The 15,646-nt window shown below is 39.5% G+C and overlaps 1 protein-coding gene across 1 annotated transcript in view; it reads right to left on the bottom strand.

Annotated features, from left to right (window-relative positions):
* Positions 1-1,148, bottom strand: part of SUCLG2 (succinate-CoA ligase GDP-forming subunit beta) — a 130,025-nt gene extending 128,877 nt beyond the window's left edge. The window contains exon 1 of the mRNA XM_075158678.1: positions 986-1,148. Within this exon, the coding sequence (XP_075014779.1) occupies positions 986-1,069 (84 nt within the window). The 5' untranslated portion in view covers positions 1,070-1,148. The remainder of the gene's footprint in view (positions 1-985) is intronic.
* Between the last annotated feature and the right edge of the window lie 14,498 nt (positions 1,149-15,646).

Raw genomic sequence — 15,646 nt, 5'->3', positions numbered from 1 at the left:
GAACCAGCCAGAAACAAGCTTTGTTCACTCCGGAGGCTTTTGCTTCTGGGAAAAAACTTATGCTCAGAAACGTGGAGCAAAGTAGATTCCCATGCAGCTGCTGATCTGATAAAAAGACAAAATAAAGAGGCTAGTTGCCAAAGGCACCAGAGCTGTCTAAAATGTACATATCTCATTTTACCTTCAGCATTTCTGCTGTCAAGGTGAATAAAGAACTCCTGCTCCTGAACACGAGCCCTTCAAGGAGGCCCATTTACTCTTTCCCATCACACTTCTGAGATTCAAGACCACCGGGAAGTCAGAGCCACGACCGGCCTTTCCGGGTGAGCGCAACTGGGCGCCCTCACTCCAGCCTGACCTCAGCCACCGGCACAAAGCCAAAGCCAACACGATGCTGCCCCTCAAAACGTGTTTAGCTAAATGATATTACTTCGTGCAAGGTGTCACCTATTTCTGTTATTAAAAATAATAATAATTACTTTTAGTTTTAGCGGCAGGGAGGCTTTCGGAGCTGGTGCTTCAGGTCACGCTTGGGTCGGTTCAGCCCTGGCCCGGGGAGCGGCTGACCGGGGCCGCAGCGCCGGCACCAGACCTTTGCCCCGACCCTGCCAAGCGCCAGGCACGATCGAGCGAGGGCCGCTTGGTCCGTTTACTTCTACCGCTAAGAGCGCAGCGCGGCTTCGGGCTTAACACATCCTCCAGGCGACGAAACCTGAGCAGCAGCAGCCCGAGGTCCGCCGAGGCGGAAAGCGAACGATCTCCCGCCAGCTGCGAGCAACGGGCGCGTCAGGGGGAGGCTGTGAGAGGGACGCCCCGCCGGCCGCGGGGGAAAGGCGGCTTCAGGGGCTGGAAAGCGGCGGTTGAAGGGATGGGGAGCAGAGCAGCTTGTGAGGAGAGGCTCCCCAGAGCGCCAGGTGCGCGGCCCGCCGCCCTCCCTCACAAGCAGAGCCGGCGGGATGCGGCGGCCGGGGCCGGGCTCACTCACCGGGAAGCTGCTCCGCAGGCGGGCGGATCTCAGGGCCAGGTCCCGCAGCACAGCCCCCGCCTGCCCAGCCAGGGGAGCCGCCATCTTAGCCGCGCCGCGTGCCCTCGCGGCGGCCGCTGTCTCCGCCCTGCCCCGCTCCCCGGGCGGAAGCTCGGCGCGCCCCCGCGGCGCCCACCCCTCCGGAGGGGAGGAGAGGGGACGGGCCTGGCGCCCGGGGCGGCCCCCGAGGCAGGGCGGCGGGCCTCGGGGCAGGCTATGAGGGGTCGGCGGGGGCGGGGGACTGTGTGGGGACGCGGGGAGGACATCTTGGGGCAGGGTGCGGGACTGGGGCCGGTGGGAGGGAAGGGCGCGTTTGGGGTAACCGTGCCGAGCACTGCTGTGTTCGGCACCGGGGGGCCGGTGCGGGTGGTTGGAGCAGGAGGGGGTTTTGTGGGGAAGGCAGTGGCTGGGAACGATGGGGGCAACGATGTGCGGAGGGGCTGGGTAGTGTGAGGTGACAGCCTTGAACTGCAGGTCGTTGCCTGCTAGAGGTACTGCCCTGGCTGGTTTGCCTTCTGACTTTTTTTTTTCCCATGACGAAAAGCACTTGTTTTTTCTTTTTTTTTTTTTAATAGGAAATAGTAAATTAACCCAAGCTAATAAGCCCTAATAAGCTCTGCTGGAATCCAGCTGACTCTTCATAGGTACTTCAACCTGAACTCCACAAAATGCCTCTGTTAGTTCTTCATCCACAGGTAAAACCTGTTAACGCCAAAACCGAGACACTGAATTCAGGCCCACCTGGGGGACAGTGCTTAAGACCAGAGCCCTGACAGCTCATGACTCATCACGTGGTTATAAAATCAAACATAAGAGTTCCCCGTCTGAGCTGTGGTTTCATGAAAGTGAGTCCCAGAAGCCAGATTTGTGAAAATACCTCTTTCCATCCATCAGGAATGACTTAGGGGCTGGTGTGGACACAGGTATAGTGGTCTACAATCTGAAACTAACTCAAGGGTCGAGAGGCCTGCTCTTTGCAGATACAGTCTCCATGTGAGCCCACTGAGCATTTCTGTGTCTGTTTCTGGTTAATGCACACTCTGGATAATCCACCTATGAGTAATGGAGAGTTGACTTTAAATAGTTCACACAAATTACCAATTAACAATGATGGTTTGAAAAAAAAAATTGTGAAAATTGAGCAGCAGATGAGATACCCTTGCAATTTTACAACAGTTCATATTAAATTCACCTATATTGAAGCATGCAAATTTAGCATTATATGCAGGCATTAGTTATGCTGAATATGATTTATTCAGTGGTTTATGATGAAATAGTTGGACAAGTAAAACAGTCAAATCCCCATCTTCTAGTCCAGCATGTCAGTGGGAAGAACGGAGAATGCTCCTGTCAGTGCTTAGAACTTACACTCCTAAACGTGTTTTTGAAAAAATCGGGACTGAACAACTCCTTTATTGGAATTTAATCAGCAAATAAAGTATACTTCTATTAGAAAAAAATCTGCAATTTCATAAAAACTGAGATGCTAGAAAAATCAGAAATTGAACAGTTTTGTCTTTGTCATGACAATTTAAGTAATGTAATATGTTTCAATAAAGAATCTGAAGATGCAGCTTTTTGATAGTATTGAGCAATAATGTATGGTACCCAGTATTAACCTAGGTGTTACTGTGTGCTTGTTCTTTCAGAATATTATATACTGACTTTGGTATTATGATGGAGGAAGTATAATTTCATTTTTAGTTTCATGACTGTGGTTCAGTAAGCACAGTGTTTCCTATTCATATAAACTATTACGGCTGTCTGCATTAGCTTTATGTATATAACAGGTATATAAGCTTTCAGATAATGTGTGTGGATTGCATGCAATGCTATCATTTAATGCTATGAGGAACACTTTCACTGCATAATATAAATAGTGGAGAACCTTCTTTACTATATTTGTTACTGTTTAGATTTAGTAAGTGGAAAAACACTGTGCAAATGCACAGTCTGGGTTAGTCACCAAAACATGATTTTTTTTGTATCTCTAGGGTAGAAGTTACCTGATCTTTAAAGTACAAGAAGGAAAGGTATAGACATTCATTGTCTTCACATTCAGTTTCCTTCTATGATGTGTAAACCAAAGAAAATTTAGATCGAACACGTCTCTGAAGCAATTGGCAGAGCAAGCAACAGCCAGCTTTCTTGGAGTATGGGGTACAAGGATACGTGTGTGGGTGTGTGAGAGAAGAGGTACACAATATGAATTATTGTTAGGAAACTCACTTGGGATGCAGGAATTTGGGAACAGCTAAGGAGTAGTCCCAACACACTGTTCTCACAAATAAGAAAGGAAGGGGAGTGAACTGCAAAATAAAAAAGGGTAGAGGGAGAGAGGCTGATTTCAAAGGATATTCCTTCCAGGCTTCCATTCTTCCCTGTATCTGTCATGCAGCATTTGAGGGTCCTGTCTTTCTCGTATCTTCCCCAGGATGCATAAAAAGTTAGATTGTAGCTAAGCTTTTTAGCAGTGGTCTACTTAGTGTAAAACAGCCAGTAGTGTTTTTGCAATTAAGTTTAAAAAAACATCGCATAAGACATAACTCTTAAGAACTTATCCTTAAGCCTAAATAGTGGATAGTGTTCAAGTGAAAACATTTTAAAACCAAAAAAGTTACCTTATCGCAGGTAAAGCATAATTTTAAGTGTTTTTGCATTTCCTCTTCATTGCAGCAGTACTTGTTAACAATGAAATAGTATATTCATTTTCTCATCCGAGCAGATTACCTCTGAAAACATTATTCGCTAAAGATGGATGTCACACCCAGCACATGGATGGTGTATCCAGCCGTTCAGAAAGGTTGTTTATCATTAACTTTTCATTTAACCATAAAACCATTTGACAAATACAAACTCATTATAGCTAGCAGAGCTGAATGGAGGTTTTTTTCTTAATAATTTTTCCTGAGTAACGTATCTGAGCTCATGCTGATACATGTCAGGAATAAAACCACTATTACAGCAATGAAGCAGGGAGCATTTATGTTTTCATGGATAGGATACTCTTCTAACTTAGACTGAAATAGAATTGGGCCAAATACATCTTTTCTTATTCACACAATTAGTCTTACAACTTCAGTAGAGTACCTGCGAGTCAGATGAGCCCTCACACTTTCACTTTTGCTCACTGATAATATGGTTGCTCTAGTCTGTTCTTGATGGGTTGTAGCCTCTTTTTCAGAAAACTATGAACAGTGGACTGCAAGACATTTCATCATGTGCATATTACTTAGTAATTATTCTTGTGTCAATTATAGAACCTGAGCTTCATATCCACATAAATTTCCTAGAGAATAACTTAATCTGTATGTGAAAGATACACCACACACAGCATCCCCAAAAATAATGCATGAGGGTAGTAAAACTGCCACAAACTCACTAAAATAGTCCACTGTAGGTGACTGAAGAACGGGAAACAAGATCGTAGACTGAGTCTTATAGTGACACTATAGAGTATGAGTCCTGATGCACAAGTCCCTCTCAGTCTATGATGCTGTCCCAGTCGTCATGGTTCCTCATTCCTTTTCTCTGGTCATGTCTGCTTGTCTCCAAATGTAAAACCAAAAAGAAAAATGTATGGTAAGTGGTAAACATAGCAATGAGTGGAGGAAGGGTAATGAAAGATTAAAATTAAATTAACAACGTTCAAATCTAGATAACAAAAGAAGGATAAAAATAAAGAATGAAAAATAGTATGTTAGAATTGTAAATGACCTCCTAATTCACTGAGTTCAGTCATTGCATACAGCTGCAAAATTTCCATTTGTTAAAAAACAATATAATGGGAGGGATCCTGGAAGAAAGCAGAATAGGGTGTTTTTTGGCTAGGTAGGATCAAATTTTCTGGTTGCACTGTCTTCAGCAAATACGTGAGCTCTATCTTTTGCTGCATGATCGACCTATGTAAATATCAGTTTGCCTTTTTCATTTTCAGATTGTATGCACCTCTGCTATACAAGTGGAACTTGTATGTGGCTAGGAGCAAAAGAATAAAGTAAGCCTTAAAACAGTCTTAACATCTTCTGTTTGATGCTGTAGGAAGCCAGGGTGCCGCATTTTAACACTGCGTGATAACTGTGACATGTATTTAAAACTAAAAACTGGAAAGTGCCTAAAACAGGAAAGATTTAAATAGTAAAATGTAGAAATAAAGAGAAAAAGTACTGAAGCAACCCACTTTAGAAAGATTTATAGCAAGAGAGGCCATACCAAGGGGAGTAATAGTAACAGTAATGGTCCACCTTTTTAATATCTAACCATTTGACTCTGTGTAAAAAGGAAACATTCAGGAATTATGACATAAATTAATTGGCTGAAAACAGTAGAAGTGATGCATCAATTTACAAGAGACGTACTGCTACCTTTTGCCAGCGGCCTACTGTATAATAAGGCAGACAGGGGAGTTCGGGTTTCTCAGCAGAGATAGACTGTAGGTCTATAACACTCAGTTCCAGCCACGTTGAGAACCCTGATATTGTGGGTAGAAAGACAATTTTATTGAACTGCTGTCAGAGACGATATAGGACTGTGAATACAAAAAGTGTAAAGATCTGAGCTGTGGGATACGGTGGAAGAAAACAACCTCTCAGAGGCTGGACCTCTTTGACAAGATGTGACTATACCCCCACAAAGACTTTGAAGCCTTTAAAAAATATAGACAATCTAAATTCGGGAAAGAAATGTCTAACAGTCTGAAAAAAAAAAAGGTGAAAGAGTTACTTGGGGGAAAGGAATGGAGGTTAGAATAGCAGCAAAACAGTGATGTAATGAAAAGGCAGGCTCTGTCATGTGTGTGCTAAGCAATTCAGTCTATTATGCAGGCAAACATTCTAAAAAGAAACCCTTTAAGATTTATGAAATACGAAGCAGAATCTTGGCTAGATCAATACTATTCTGCACATTGTATTTAAAAATATACTTAACAGCAAGCCATTATATTTAAAAACATACTTAACAGCAAGCTATCTAGAGTGTAAAGGAAAGTTCACAGATGAAGAGATTGCCCAGACAGTCAAATGTGGAACATCCACATCCATACCCAAGGGCACATGCTTACTGATAGGAATCTGTGAACTCTGTGTGTGCCGTGCAGTAAAGCTCCTTAACTATTTCACAGCAGGGCTGGAATACCCATGTGGAAGAATAAAGGCAAGATGTCACTGCCTTAAGAGAAATTATTTGGATGCTGACAGAACAAGCTTTGTTATGTAGGATTGTTTGTGTCCTGCACAGTATCTGCAAAAAGGTGAGCGTTTTCCAGGAATGAAACCTGGATACTGCTTGAGATGTAGACAGCTGTAGCTAAAAAAGCAGTGTTTGCCTTTACCAAAGGAAGGCTAGGGAAATTAGGAAAGCTGTAGGTGTTCACATCACATCTAATCCATGTTTTAATTCACAGGTTGCAAAATACTTCATAGTGTGTCGTCCCAACCTGTTACAGGGCTTGAAATTGTCTATTGTAATTAATTTCTAAACCTGTAGGGTGAAAGGGCTGCTAATACGTGAGGGGTAATTTTTTCCTGATGAATTTTATGGATTGCAGAGGGAGGGAAATTGATTTTTCTGCCGAATTAAGTATTGATTTAAAAGTGGCTTTCTATGCTACCTAGTTTGGGGTCATGGGGTACTATTTCAGTGGATTTTATAGATTGCTTGCTGTGTTTTCCTATTTCAATAAAATCTTTTGGCATGGATGCAGGTTTCACTTTCATTACAATTGGTTGGACACCAGCAAGTGGTTCAGTGATCATGGAAGTTCATGAAAACCATAACCTTTCTGAACAGCCTAACAAACTGCAGCACTGTGTAAAAAATCTTACAGCAAAACCTGAATGCACCACTAAAGAAAACTGAACTGCCTAAACATAAAGCAAGGTAACAACAGTTACTATGGTATTTGGTGCATACGCTCGCTGTTTTGTTGTCAGACTGCATATTTCGACATTTGCAAGTGTGTAACATAAAGGAGGATTTTTTGCCTTAGCTGGCGACAAAAGTATTTATGCCTAATGGAACTGTGCTATCTGCAGTCACAACTGTAGGCAGATTGCATCACCGGTGCTTTGAAAAGATCTCAATGCCTTAATGAGATCTTGGAATAGCACTTGTCTATAAAACCTTACTCTTGGGCTTGTACCTCATACCATGCAGGGATCTGGTATGCACTATACTATGCTATGCTATGCTACGCTGTGCTATACGGGGTATTATATGTGCTGGTATCAGACCCAGTACAGACTATTCTGGGTTACTGGGTGCCCTGCATCAATTTGCCATTCAACAATTTATCGTCTTACTGCCTCTCTGTACTGTTTGTTCCCTTCCAGTTTACACCTCCTTCCATTTCTTTAGGCAGTGTTCCAGTATGTCTTACTCTTTGTATTTTAGATATATGTTATTTCATTTTTACTTTTTCCTGCACTGACCTCATGTCATTCATTAGTGGACAGTGTCATCATCAAGCCTTGAAGGGCTTGCAGTGAGAGAATGTAAATGTCAAACATGAATTCTCCCAAAGTGCTTCTATATAAAAAGGCCAAAGTTTGTAAATTTTTTTCCATTTTTGGAACATTGTCTGGGCTCAGCTCTGAGACCAGCTGTGAGGAGAAGGAGAATATCTACAAATGCAACCACACAGGTAAGGTTGTGGTGATTTATTTTTTAATCTGTTCCCTTTGGAATAGAAACTACCAGTGAATAGCAATCTTCCTACACATAATACTGGTAAGGGGTGCTTTCAGATGTCTCTTTTGCTACCTAATGTACCAACTACCAGCTGACGTATCAATTGTTCAAAAAAGAAAGTGTAGTGAAAATGTAAGTTTCTGGAGTAGAAAAAACAGGCTGTGAATATTTCTGGACATCCCTTCAAATTGCATGCAGGAAGCCTTTAGGAGCCTGATGAGAACATAAAATATAATCAAATGAGAACTGATCATGCCAATGGTGGACTGTAAATATTTTCCTGACCATATAGCCAAAATAGTTGCCAGAATTTCTACTACATTTGCAAGCATCACCTCCTATACACAGAGAAGAGTAGGAGTGTAAATGAACTGCATTAGTATTTGCTGTTTGAATGGCGTTTGCAAATTCTATGGAAATTCAAAGAGAAAATGGGGAGGCTGGCAAAAAGCAAAGGCTGTATCCTCATGGGACAGTATCTATATGAACAGATTAGTAGGGAGGGTATACAGACTCATGGTTGCTTTCTACATACATGCATTTTATTCAGTAAAAGAAGCCATATCATTTACACACTAAGGAATAACTTCATTTTGGTAAAAATTTTTTTAGCCTGTAAGCAGAATAACTCAAAAATGTTTTGCTTATGAAGATCGTTACAATCTGTAATAAAAAATATGCATTCAACTGTTTTTATAAACTCATGGATATGGACATACACAAATAATCACACTTTCAAATCTTATGTCTGTGTACACATATACATTACAGGTTTTTCATGCTTCAGGAAATAATAATAGAAAGCTTTTTTTCCTACTAGTAGAGCTAGGAGGAATCAAAAAGAACTTCCCCATGGCCTATCTTTTTAATAGCTTCAACAAAAATATGTAGGAATTACCATATTTTTAATTAATATGCATTTGTCAAACAGATCAAAATGGGAATGCTTTAGCCATCAGCTTGGCTGTAGCAGAGCCTAAAAAATGCCTCCTTTGCATTCTGCGTCGAAAAGGAAATTGGAATAAAATTTCTCCAAGCAACTGATAGTTCTAGTATTCATCTAATTTAGTAAAGTAGCATTTTCAAGCTTAGCTATTAAATTTAACACTATCAGGTATAGCTTCTGCGATGTATATTGTTTGTCCTTAATAAATGTGTTTTGATGGTTTTGTTTCTCTAGGAAAGTTGGGAATGTTTTAGTGCACACAAGCAAGTCTACTATCAAAATTCTACCCCAATGGGTATTTTTGTACTATCAGTCTGTGCTTCAGAAAATGTTGAATTTTGTCTTAAGTAGAAAACCAGTGAAGACCAATTCATTAAAAACAACTGCCATAGGACGTATGTGATTTGTTTTGAGAGTCATTTAGGCTCAAATTGTGTACTGTAATAAAAATTCAGGGAAACAATAGAAAATCTACATGGACAGCTCATTTAAAGGCTGTGATGATTTTATGTTTAAAATTAAGGTAATATGCATAGAAAGTATAGTATTCTGAGAAAATCATTCTTTTTATTCACTTTAGATTTAGCTTCTTTAGACTTTTAATGTATTTTTAATGAGTGTTGAGCTGAAATGAATCAGTTTGTTACTCAGGGCTACATGTGGCTTACTTGATGGAATTCAGAGTAGGATTCCCAACAAATAACAGAGTTTGAAGGGATAAATGCCAAGAGTAAACTTTCTTATCTCTGCTGGTTTCTGGGAACATAGTTATTAGACTATCTATGGCCCATGGTTCAGTTCTATACAAAGTACTGAACTTACTAATGCTAATCAACCTGCAGATACTAATGCAAGTGCATAATGTGGTTTTGACAGTAGAAATACCCAGGTCATGAAGCGTTATTTATAACTGAAAAAATTTTAATATTGCCAATGAATACTCCCCCGAATTCTAATGGAATTTATATGTATGTAAGAGTTTATGAGTGTTTCCTTCAATAATTGCATATAATATTGCCAGCCAGGAAAGTAAAACAATACTGTATGACTTGTAAGACACATGCAACTGCCTGCCACGTTTCAACTGAAAACACAACTATTACCACCCTGTAAAACTGAAAATTATTACAATTAATTTATTACTTCAGAACAGCAAATAAATGAGGAACTTGCAAAATACATCCGTGTTCTGTGAAGAAGAGAAGAATTTGTTAGGCAATAATTGTTATGAATTAATCACTTAGCTTTAATGCTAAGTATGATCTTGTGACACAGCATATAAATATGACCTCCAGTCAATAAACAGACAATGAACAGGTTTGAGAAAGGATTTGTCTCTTGTCCAGAGTTCCTGGAGAATAGCAATGAGTCTTTTTTTTAACGCTCACTTCTCAATGTAAGGAGCAGTTAGATTCATGCTGTCTTATATCAGAAGCACAGACTTAAGCAGTGGCACTGCACCTTATTCAAACTTATCACCAGTATATCCTGCAGAAGTCTCTCATTCTTTCAGGCCAGTGGGAGTAATAAGTCAAAGATTTCTGGTGCCATATAAAGCAAAGAAGATATGTGTGTATATATGTGTGTGTAGCTACATATATATATATAATGAAGACCTTTACTGACAGAAGATTTGTATTAAAATATATGCTAAAATATTATATAAGATCTTTCTTCTGCTGGTTTTTGTGACATTAGGAATTCTGCAATATTTTCCTTCCTAATTCCTCCAGTTTCTTCCTGCTTATTCAAAACTGTGAGGAAGTTTCACATATTCCAGAGATCACTAGCAAGCATGTACAGATTAATTACATGTAACACAGATCAAATTGCATGGAATTATTAATGTAGCCCAGTCCTGCCCTGTTGCATCTGTGCTGTCAGACTGAACAGGTCTGTCTCAATAACCTGAAAGGCTGAGAGAGTGAGAATCAGCTCCATAAAACTCCACCCAAATGAGAAAATCAGTCCTCAATGAAGAGTGAGTACAGACCATCAGAAATCATTTTTCTTGATGGGCAGATGGAGAAATGTGTTTTTGAAGGTAGGCTGTTAGGTTTTTGAAAGGCAACTATCAGAGGTCATTTTAGCCTCAGTTGATTATCTCTTAGGCTTTAGCTAAGACTAAATGGCAAGTTCAAAAGTCTCATATGTACCGCTGTGGTCTGCAGAATGAAGGGTGTTTACTGTAGATGAAAGTTGAAGAAAAGAGACAAAGTCAAAGTCCACGAAGAGGAGAGTCCTTCCTTTTAGGACAGCATACTTATCGGTGAACTGAAAGCCAGGGATTCTTTCATGTTGTGTGACGCTTTTGCTCCCTTGTCTATGTGAAACCAGAGTTCATGTTTGTTATGCAATTTCTGCTCTTTTTGCAAAGAATGCTGATTTTGTATATCTAAAATACTCAGGCATTCCCCAGAAAGATAAGATGATCTGCAACTTAAATAAAAAAAAAAAAAAGGAGGCAGCAAGAGCATACAGAAACTATCCTAGTCAAAAAGGCATTAGCAGCATGTCCTTATCTTTGTGATGTATTTCGAAGCCACCAAAGAAAGATGAAGCAAAAGCTTGCAGAGAGATTTGGTGTTAACTTATTTTGTCTCATTACTTTTGTTATCTGCTAAAGAGTACAGTAGTCACGCATGACAACTCTCCTTTATAGACAAGATTGCCATCCTAACTTCATCCAGCTCATCTATAACTTAATGCTCATGATGTCTCAAGGCAAGTGGTCTGCAGTATTGCTAAGACTTCTGCTCAGATACCGCAATGACACCTAAACAACAGTCCAATCTTAAGGCAATTCCCCTCGTTTGTTGAAGTAAGCTGAAATTTTCATCAGGGAGCTATTGCTTCTCATTTATAAAGAAAAACATCAGCTATTATGGTAATAATACAGAAAGCCTCATTAATTGCAGCACACAATAAAGAATAAAGCGACTATAAAGAAGCCAAGCAGATGGTGCATTATAAACAGACTTTTTAAACAGTAACCTTCACAGTAGGGAATCCTGTAGGTAAGAATGCAACTTAACTTTCATTAGAACATTTTTATTTCTATGTTTAGAACATAAATGTATTTCCAGATATGTTCTTTGCTGAAAGTTGAATTATTCTGGAAAGCCTGAGAAAAACAAAAAGCAATACAATTGCTTTCTAATTACAGAGATTATAGGGTGGGGGGTGGGAGAGAAGGGGATATGCTGTAATGTTTTCACTGTTTTCTATCATTCCTTCTGCAGGTTTGAAACATTCTGTAAAGAAAAATTTGCTAAAAACTTTTTAGGAAGAAATTGGTGGTTAGGAGAGACAAAACCAGGGGCAGACATAGCGCTCTGTTTTGGGAGTGTGCAGTTGCGGGAGAGGAGGCCTAGAGACCATTGCATAAAAGGAGGAGCCTTTGAGGTACCATTTTCCCCAAAGAGAGGGAAGAGGAGGGTGAGAAAATACTGCTATATGTTAGTGGCAATTTTAAGAGACAAACCCAGTAAAGATTCCTCCATCCATATCCAGCATTCCTGTATGCCTAGGAAATTAAAATGTAACATGCCAGTTTCCCTTGCAAGCATCCAGAAAATATCTGTAATACAAACCTAAAAATATTTGATTAGAGAAACGATACCCATGCAATTTTACATACCACAAAACTAGCAAAACTAAGTCTGTGTGGTTTAAGAACTCAATTCCCATCCAATAACTTACTAGCAGGATTTATTTTAATGAATGAAATGAATGCTAAGAAAAAGGTTCTCTCTGCTTCAGCACAGCAATGCAAGAAAATTGTTCATAATGACGGGTAACTTAACTGACCAGCCCCAGGAATGACAGATGTTCAGATAAGATGCTTTGCGTCCATACTTACAGTCTTTGTAGGCTGTCTAAACTCAGCCTGCATGTAAATCCCATCTGCCTTTGCAGACATCGCAGTGGGAGCAACCTCAAGCTTTCTGGTTTTTGCCCAGTATCCTATGACTTCAACAGGATAATGGAGAGGATAGCAGAAGGACTAGCTCTCTGACAGTAGCTGAGGAGGATCTATGAAAGAGGGAGATCTTGGCTATTGGGCAGGTTTGATGCAATCGCCTGACAGCTCCAAAGCCTTATCAGGGAGCTTTTGTCCTAAGCTTTATTAAGAACATGGACTTTTTGCTTGGGGACAGTGAGTTTAAAATAGTTTCTGTTCAATCTTCTAGTATTATTCAACCAATTAGGCTTTATTAGATTGTTCTTGAAATAATGTATATAACTAGCTATTCACAGTATGTACTGGTTCTTTCAGCTATGAGCTTTCTACTGCCTTAGTGACGTACACATTACACTTTAACTTCATTGTTAATGAAAATCTAAGATTCATGGCAATACACTGACATTCCATTACTTTTTTCTTCCTCATGTAATTGGCAATTAAGTCCAGTTTATTTTTAGCCTGGACATTCAGTGGCAAGAAAACAAGTCAAATAGTCTATATAAAAAAAAAAGAGAAAAAAGGAACATATTAAGAAAATACTTCTGTACTCAAGCAACTGTTACTTCAGTTCTGAACTGTACAATCAGGTGGAACTGGAGAAATTAATTTTATTCACCCTTCTGGGCTGGCATATGTTTTGAAAGTGGGCAGTAGGAAGCTTGGATTCCTTATACTCTAGCTCATTTCCTGTCTCAAGCCTTTTTGTTTGTTATCTCTGAAATTGCAGTTCCCCTATATAAATATCCAGTGTATGGAAGTATGCATAGAGCATATTCAGAGTAAGGTTGGGTTTGTGGCTGTTCTTCTAAGGTCTGGGGTGATTCATTGGCCAACCCACCCGTACATTATACCTTGTTTTACAGGTCAGGATGTCAAAGGCAGGTCCATATGATACTACCACAATTCTCCTTTTGGTACCACTGACATTGGCCTGCCCTCAGCATGCCAGTCCAACAGGCCACATAGACTTAGGCAGCTCATGGCAGGTTTTTTGAGATATCAATCATCATATTAATCTTGTGGCAATAGCAAGAGACAAACCCTATCTCTTGAAGAAAACTTGCAGTTGTCAATGAAGCTTTCAGTCAGACATCTGGAAAGATATCTAGCTCATGTGTTCACAAAATACTTGTATGAAACTGTGGCAGCTCTGAAACTTAGGAAAGGAGCTCTTTGCTGCCATCTCTCAGTGAATTGAGAAGAGAGGGAGATGTAAGTACAAACTTTTTGGCATATTTATTTGCCCACTCTCTTCCTGAGGGGCATTTTTACTGATTTGCTAAGGAATCATTAACGTCTGGAGAATCAGAGAAATGAAATAACATTATACTGTTCCATGGTGAAGAAAATCAGAACTCTGTTTAAATATAGTCTGTTTAGGAGTTATCATAATTGAGCCTCAGCCTTGCATGGGGTAGTAAATGAAGCTGAGCCCATATGAATATGTAAGTACATCTATTCCTAACTGATCTGATGTGTTGAGTGTGGTGAAAAATGGAGTGGAGACATCAGCATGACAGAAGATGATGGTAGCATCATTTAGGTACAATGATACAGGATTAGCACTGACAAAGGGTGTAAATGGGGGAGACAGTAAATTGCTTCCTCTATGAAATGAGGCAGCCCTTCTTGAGAGTATTTGTGGATTTGCCTATTATCTTTTTTGACAGTAAATTATGAAAAGGGTGCAGCTAATGGGTAAACTGCAAAATCATTTGTTCATCAAATATTCAAACTGAGTTATAGAGTGTATTCAAAGATGCTATGTGTGTCTTTCTTCATAGGTGCAACAGAAATACTTCAAATATCAGTATTTTGTAGAAACATTGCTAAGCAGTTGGTGCAAATCAGTGCTGAAATCCATTTCATCTTAATTTGCTAGTTTCAAATCAAAGCTCTTCAGAAAGAATTAATCCTTCTTGGTGAACTTGGAGAAAATGTTTTAGTTTTTTATTAGTTTATGGGTTATATTTTGAGCTAGATTTTGCAAGTTTTAAGAAAAAATAATAGTATCTGAACCTGGTGCTTCTTGTTAGCAACAATATTTGGAGGAATAATTTAATGTTTGTATCATTATGGGAAGTTTTCTTAACATAGTCCTCATGAATAGTCTCATTAAAATCAAAAAGCATGACTATACGGCTATGCAAACACAGAGTTTGACCCAGAAGAGGAGACGTGCTAGAGTTTCTCTGACATCCTCCAGGGATTTCACTATTACTATTGATTTTACATGAAGACACTCAGATGGTACAGTGATGGACGGCAGTATAAAACCCTAAGAGAAATGGATAGACATGATTAAGTGTTTATTGGCCAGCAGTCAGTACCTTTTCCTTATCCTCTCAGGTCCCAATCCACATATGATATGCTGTTACCGCTTTTAGCTCCAGGGTTGGTCATTAAACTCAAGCAGAAATAGCTGATGTGTTTAGGTCCAGAGGTCTTCAGTTCATTGCTTGTTTATCTCCGTGCTGCAGTCTAACATCGTTACAATATTGAGGCTTAAATAAATAGCAGAGTTCTTGTGAATATTTAATTTGTTAAAAACTTTTTGTTCAAATATCATTAATCTTTAAAGTGTTCAGCTATTTTGTTTGTTCCTTGGAGAATTTACAATTTCCCTTGAGATTGTGGTCAGTTGTTACTCTTTCCAAAAGAAACACAGAAATCATATTTTATCCCAAAAGAATTTTATTGTCCCTTCATGTTCTGTTTAATGTTTTTTAGTTGAATAGTATGAACTTTTCTGGACACATTTCTGGGATTTATGCATTAATATCAGACTCCAGATGGAAAGGCTTTTTATCAAATAAGCAAACCGGGGAGGAAGTCCTGAATGTTAACACTGGGGATGGAGACTGGTATGGTACTCTTTCTTTGAGCAAATCTGATTGCATTTGAATGACACAGAAGATAGAGTACTTTTATTTTATTCCCTCATTTTATTACTCCCACAATAAACTATATAAGCTCAGTAAAAGTTTTCTGGGATGTGGAAAAATTCGATAGCAAGGTGTAC

Source organism: Calonectris borealis, chromosome 10 (assembly GCF_964195595.1).
Source record: "Calonectris borealis chromosome 10, bCalBor7.hap1.2, whole genome shotgun sequence".
Classification (NCBI taxonomy): domain Eukaryota; kingdom Metazoa; phylum Chordata; class Aves; order Procellariiformes; family Procellariidae; genus Calonectris; species Calonectris borealis.
Note: the sequence above shows the minus strand (reverse complement) of the source record. Positions and strands in the feature narration are given on the sequence as shown.